At 38.4% G+C, this 6,443-nt stretch overlaps 1 protein-coding gene across 2 annotated transcripts in view; it reads right to left on the bottom strand.

The window, feature by feature from the left end:
- Positions 1–396: 396 nt before the first annotated feature.
- Positions 397–6,443, bottom strand: part of dip2ba (disco-interacting protein 2 homolog Ba) — a 61,673-nt gene continuing 55,626 nt past the window's right edge. For both annotated transcript variants that reach the window (XM_034695663.1, XM_034695662.1), the window contains 2 exons: positions 5,965–6,088; positions 397–4,645 (listed from right to left, as the gene is read on the bottom strand). In XM_034695663.1, the coding sequence (XP_034551554.1) occupies positions 4,393–4,645; positions 5,965–6,088 (377 nt within the window). In that variant the 3' untranslated portion in view covers positions 397–4,392. The remainder of the gene's footprint in view (positions 4,646–5,964; positions 6,089–6,443) is intronic.

Genomic DNA, 6,443 nt, shown 5'->3' with positions numbered 1-6,443 from the left:
AAATAATAATTAAAACACTGAAGTAATATTTGTGCCATGTCTGGTTATAATGTAGAGGTGTAAAAAGATATATAAAATAAATATCGTCAATTGCTGTAATTATGATGATACTTGACTCAAAACCACTGCATGCCAGCAAATAAGTAAGTACAATACCCTTAAGTCAGAACAGTCAAGAAAACAAAGTATGTGTAAGATGAATATTTGTGCATTGAAGTGGTCATAACTAAAGAAGAAAAAAAAAAAAGAAGTGGGCCGTGACATCGTAGGGGCTAATTTCCAGTTTTAGATGTAGTTTGGCTGCCACCTGGTGGACAGAAGCTGCTTTTGTCCTGAAGCAGCTGATTCCTGGAGCCTCCAGAAAGACTTCTAGAAGAAAAACAAGGTACAGCTGAATCATTTCTGACAAAGGATTTTTTTATTTGACATGAAACACATCCAATGACAGTGTGACAGTGTTTTTGTCAAGTAAGACATGTTGTTAGAAGTTATCGCACCATTGACTAGTTCAGAATGTCTTTGCTGCAGCTCGACAATGCATAGTGAACAGACAGTCGTTGAGGTATACATTGTGGGCCCTTGAGTTTGATTTTTGTGTGATAAAGATCCTAATTTTATAACCTCACATGTTCTTTTACATTTTGTGCTTCGAATAACTTTGGAGGTTTGAAATGTATGTCCTTCAGCACAACACCACAACTGAAAAGACTGAAATAAATATGACGATGGAGATGGATGATATGTCGAGTTGCATTGTCCATGACGAGGGTTTTCATCAGATATCAGAGCTGATGAAAACCAGGAAACAATTTCAGAAATGGAGCAGAGAGATGTTTTAAATGATGAATGATGGAGAAAGAATGAATTATTTTCACACAAAAAGGGCATCCAGGAAGAAAGTTTCTATGATATGACATTGGAGGACAAGAGTCTGTCAACTGTTCTTTATCAAATAGCACCAATGTCTATTGAAAAGGCTTGAAGGCCAACATGAAATTATAAAACTTTATTAAAACTTGTCGGAGTGAAACAAAGCAACAAAGCAGTTATCACACACAGTAGCTCAGAAGCTTAGTTTCTTATGAGTAACTCTAACTTGCCCAACATACTGGCTCCATACATGTCATCAGTGGTTTATTGTCGTGCTGCTTTTAAAATCCCACCAGTCTTTTGCAGAGGAAATGTGCAGTTAAAAGAATCAGGAAAAAATCATCAAATCCCTAAAAAATAAATCTGATTCAAATTTTTTTTATGGAAAGAATTCAAAATACAGTGGAGGCGACAAAAAACACAAATAAAAAAAGAATGTTTCAATAATCTGGGATCTTTTTTTTTTTTTTTTTTTTACAAAAGACAAACCTTGTTGCACCAGAAAAGCCAAATATCACTTAGACACACACACACACACACACACACACACACACTCACACTCTCTTATGGACGCACACACAGAAAATGATATCGGGAAAGTGCACATTGTTCCTGCCAAAATAATCTGAAACCTTTTTTTTTCTCTTTTGCAATGTGATAAATTAACAATGCAGAAAAATGCTGTCAAGTATGAAAGATCAGTCAAGTTTTGATGGACAAAGTTCATATCCATGTACACATTAACACCAGTAATACACTATCTGACCTCTAAAATACAGTTTACAGACAATAGCCTTACCCTCTTTTATTACCTCCAGTTTTTTAAAGGAGGAGTTTCCATTTTTAAACCATGGGTTGCTAACTGATTGTTATTCATCCCTCATGTTTTTTTTTCAATGTTTTTGACATTCAGAAAGAATTGGGTTCAATGGTTATGATGAAATGAGAAAGGCATGACCACAAGTCTTTGCAAAAGAACTAAACAAACCCCCCTTCCTCTAAAAAAATATGATATGAGCATGTTTCAGCTGACTCCATCGGTGAACAACGGTGGAATAGTTATTTAATTACACTAATAATAGTTCAGCTGGATATGAGAGATTATGCATTCAAAGCACTGAAGTTCCACAGGTTTGTAAGGCAAAGTTTTGTCATCTATCTTCATATTTTTGTTTGTAAGAAATTCAACAGTCCATAATCATTAATATGAAGTTGGAGCAATAAAAAAAAGGCACTGACCTGCCTTCTGATGATCTACGCTGATCTAATTAACTGTGATGCTAACACACATGAAAGATGCCCTTCAGACTGAAAGCCGGAAGCTCACTTCAGTTCAAGTTAAGAAAATCTTAATCGCCCTCTCAAACCACACCGAAAAATAAAAAAATATCTCAACTCAGTTTGAAAGGACTCCTTTTGATTCGTAGTTTTTTAACATATACAAACTGGCTTAGCAAGCAGAGTAGATTTTTCTCAGTTGTAAAACCGTAGATTTTTGTACTATTCCCTATCTAGACTACTTGTATGACTTGAAAACAAGCAGCAACCTCCAGTGTTGAAAAATACAGTCAATGTGGAAATGCAAAAAAAATGCAATTCCACAAGTGTCCACTTGAGGCTGGCCAAGCCAAGGAAACCACCTTAGACTCATAAGGCATTTTTCCACTGCATGAACTAAGGACTTTACCCCTGAACTACGTGCGTTTCGACTGGAGGAACCAGGGTCTAAATTTAGTTCAGGGGTAGATAATCTCCCCCCTGAAAAGCCCCTGCTTGGGGGGTAGTACTTTTCAAAGTTCCTGGGACTTTCGGTTGAACGTAACGATGTTTGTGGAGTTAACACAGTTGTTGAAACACAGAGGGAGATCCTGGGAATGCATACTAGTTTAGTTTTTATTAAGACTTTAAAATATTATTTAATATGATTTTTTCTCTCCATACATCACTAGCCTGATTTGCACAATCTAGTGGTCGAAACGCAGACAACAATGGGGGCACAGGAACCTTTTAGTTCCGGGGAGAGTAGTTCTGGGGGCTAAAAGACCCTGGAGCTCTTGGTCGAAATGCACTTATATTTAATTCAACATATTTGAAGCCTGGTCCAAGAAACAGTGTTGATCTTTTCTGGTTTCTTAGCTTCTGAAAACTGAATGGAGGGTGAGTTTTGATCAAATCAAGGCTATGACTTATGTAGGCATACTCAGGGGCGTGGCTGATTTAGGTACATTATACCATAGCTGTTTGCCAGAGGGAAAAGCTATGGCCTTAACTCCAGATCCGGTTTCTTGTTTAGCTGCAAGATAGAGTCAGCATTTCCAATACGGTGACCATAATCTTTGAGTGCAGTAACCCCTCTACATCAAAGAGACTCATCTATGTTTGTATAGTGTGCTTTTTTTTTTAGAGAAGTGAGCAAACTCCACTGCTTTTGAAGGCCAAGTGCTAGGATTCAAGCTCTGAAGGAAAGAGAACCCTTTGAGTTGAGAATTTTTCTGTCAGATATGGATACCAAAGCAAAATAGTAGCTGTCAAGCTTATATGTGCTACCTTTTTTTTTTTTTTGCCTGCAAGTTCACATTACCTGCACACCAAATTAGCATGCATACCTAAATGCTTCGTCACTTCTCCGGTAGATTTGTGCTTTAAAAAATTAATTAGTACTTCACAATTATAGGAACTATCTAATGGTCCAACTCCTACTCACACTGATCATCTATGAGTCCAACATATAGAATCCAAGCGTGGTCATTTTTGGGACTTGTAACATCTGATTGCCGACAGCCTGTCTGCTGCAGAATACAGTATGTGATGGGAGGTGAGAGCGCCTGGTGGGTAGGTGATATCAGGTTCGCCTCTTTGGGGGCTGCACTCCCTGGTGGCACTTTTTAATACTGATGTGGACTTGCTCAGGTGAAAGCAGCAAACATGAGCGGCTGTCCCCCCCCCAAGAGGCAGCTGAGACGGGAAGTGGACTCAGAGGTGCGAGGACTTAAAGTGCAAGAGGGGATATTTCCAGCTCCCCTCAGCAGTTCCAGTGCACGATCCTGCCTTCAAGATACGAGGGGGGTTATAAAAATGTATAAACAAGCACGCAAAGATGAATGGATGAAGAACCAAGGAATGGAAGGAGGGGATTCTTTCTTTGACTTGAGTTTGTTATTAAAATGTCTTTAAAAAACATGACATGGAGCTATAAGGAAGTGATGCGCAGAGAGAATGGAGATCACATTTCCTCCAGATGATAGATGGATCTAAAATAGAGGAGAGAAAGTACTCTTACAACCTCTTCAGTAATCTAGGTCTGCAGTGATTGAGCAGGTGGAAGCAAAGAAGGATCAGAGAGGGAAGCATGTCTCATCACAGTAAGAGTACTGCACTCTCTTTCCCACATTGTTTGGTGTTTTTAATGCGTGTCTGAGGTTTATCACGGGTGGGTCACTTCTGAATGCACCCCGTGTCCTTCTCCCTCATATCTGTCCTCAGAGCCTGGCTCAGTTTTCTGCATCGGTTGAACGAGGGCGATCACATATTGTAGGCCACGTAGATGGGGTCCAGCTGGTCTGCCAGGAACGAATCCCGTAGATGCATCCTCTGCTTCTCTCCTCTGGAGTTTATTGGAATCACCCCTGGATCCACGATGACCACCACCCCGACAATGAGGTGGTGCTCCTCCAGGACCACGTTGGTGACCAGGGGGACTAGGTCCAAGGCCTCCTGCTCTGAGCCGCTCAGCTCCGCCACCACCACCAGCAGGTTGGTCCACGTAAACACAGCACTGAGGAGGGAGAAGTTGGAGTCACATCACACCTCAAAATATCTTACTTTGACCTCTCTACATGAACAAATATCTGTGCTTTGGCCGACCTATCACTGCAAATCAGACATGACAGACACGGCACATGAGAAAACAACTTCAACTTGAACAGAATTCTCATACATGTGTTGTCTGTGACTGACATCTTGCAGTAACATTAATGAAAGTGAATAAGCAAACATTGGGGTCATGGCCTGGCCTTTTTGGTGGGCGCCCCATGTACAGAGGCTACGGTCCTTGTTGCACGACCCTTTGCTACCGGTCATACCCCGCTTCCTTCTCTCACATTTTCTGTCTCTCTTCAGCTGTCTTATCTCATAAGGTTAAAAATTCCCCACAACTAAAACAGTAAATAACATTAGTAAAGCTTGGAGGTGATTCATAGCAAGGAGATGTGCATTTGACTTACCAGCACTATAGAGCAAATTTTAAATGGCTTCATTTTTTCCCACTTTTTTGCTTTTTTAATTGTATTAAAAGTTAGATTTATTAAAGTTTAATGGACTCCTTAAAAATCTGGTTCAGACAGAAACAGCTGTTTCTGATCTATCCTTTGGTACTTATGTTTACATAAGAGTATTTCTTTAACACAGTACCTGTACTCTGTACTGTACACATACATATTTTTAAAAGTAAACTCAAGACCTACCTTTTTAGTCTTGCTTTTAACTGAGTTTTATTTTTATTCTGAACAGTTTTATTCATTTATTTATTCATTATCTATTTCAAATTTTAGTCACTTTTATTCTACTTTATTCATTTATGCACTTATTTATTTATTTATTTATTTTAAGTATAGCATCTTATTTTCTTTTAATGGTTTAATATTTTAGTGTTTTGTTGTCTTAGAAATGTTTTTTATTATTTTATTTTGGTGATTTTAATTTCCTGTGTTGAGTTTTAACATCTTATTTTACCTCCAGTGTTTCCTCCATAAGATATCATGAAAGCGTTTCCTCAGTTCGTTCAGAAACTTCTTTTTTATGTTTTATTTACTTATTTTATTTTTATTGTTTTTATTTCTATTGTTGCATATTGTGTAACAACCTTAGGATTGTGGGGTGGGTTAAGGGTCGGGGCTGAGGGTGGGATCTTTTTCTTAATTAATTTTATTTTAGGTAGTTTTTATGTATAGCACTTTATGTTACAATGTCATTGTATGAAAAGCACTTTATAAGCAAAGTCTGATTGATTCTTCTGCTTAAACAAAAATAAAACATTAGCAATTTTGCCACATCTGAAAGTCCTAAAAACAAGCAGTGCTGATTAGGGAGGCTCACCTTTCTGCAATGCTGCGGTGGGCTCGGGACACAGACGTCTCGATGTCAATGGGGTGGTAGCGTAATCCCCTTAACTCCAATGTTTCATCGAGCGAGCCCACAACAAACAAGGCATCATGACGATCTGTGGAAGAAAGGACAGAAGCCATTGATGATTTATGGTCACTGAGAATACGTGTGGAGATAAAACATCTTTAGAGGTTAGCTGTGTCTTTTTGTGCCGTGGTATCTATTATTTTCCTGAGGAGTACTGCTTTTCACCAATATATGATGTTAAATACATTCTGAATCAATATGATGTTCCTTTATTTATCAGATGATTCATTTAAATAGTCCCAAAAATCATCACCGCTGCCTGTTTATTTTAAATATTCTTCAGAAACTTTAATATATGACATTAAAGGTTAATATTGCAATCTACATATCAGTCCAGTCGTAGTTATCTGGAAACGTTTTCAAAGACTCAACAAAAGAGGGGG

Source organism: Notolabrus celidotus, chromosome 11 (assembly GCF_009762535.1).
Source record: "Notolabrus celidotus isolate fNotCel1 chromosome 11, fNotCel1.pri, whole genome shotgun sequence".
Lineage (NCBI taxonomy): Eukaryota > Metazoa > Chordata > Actinopteri > Labriformes > Labridae > Notolabrus > Notolabrus celidotus.
The sequence above is the reverse complement of the archived record's forward strand: the minus strand, read 5'-3'. Positions and strand labels throughout refer to the sequence as shown.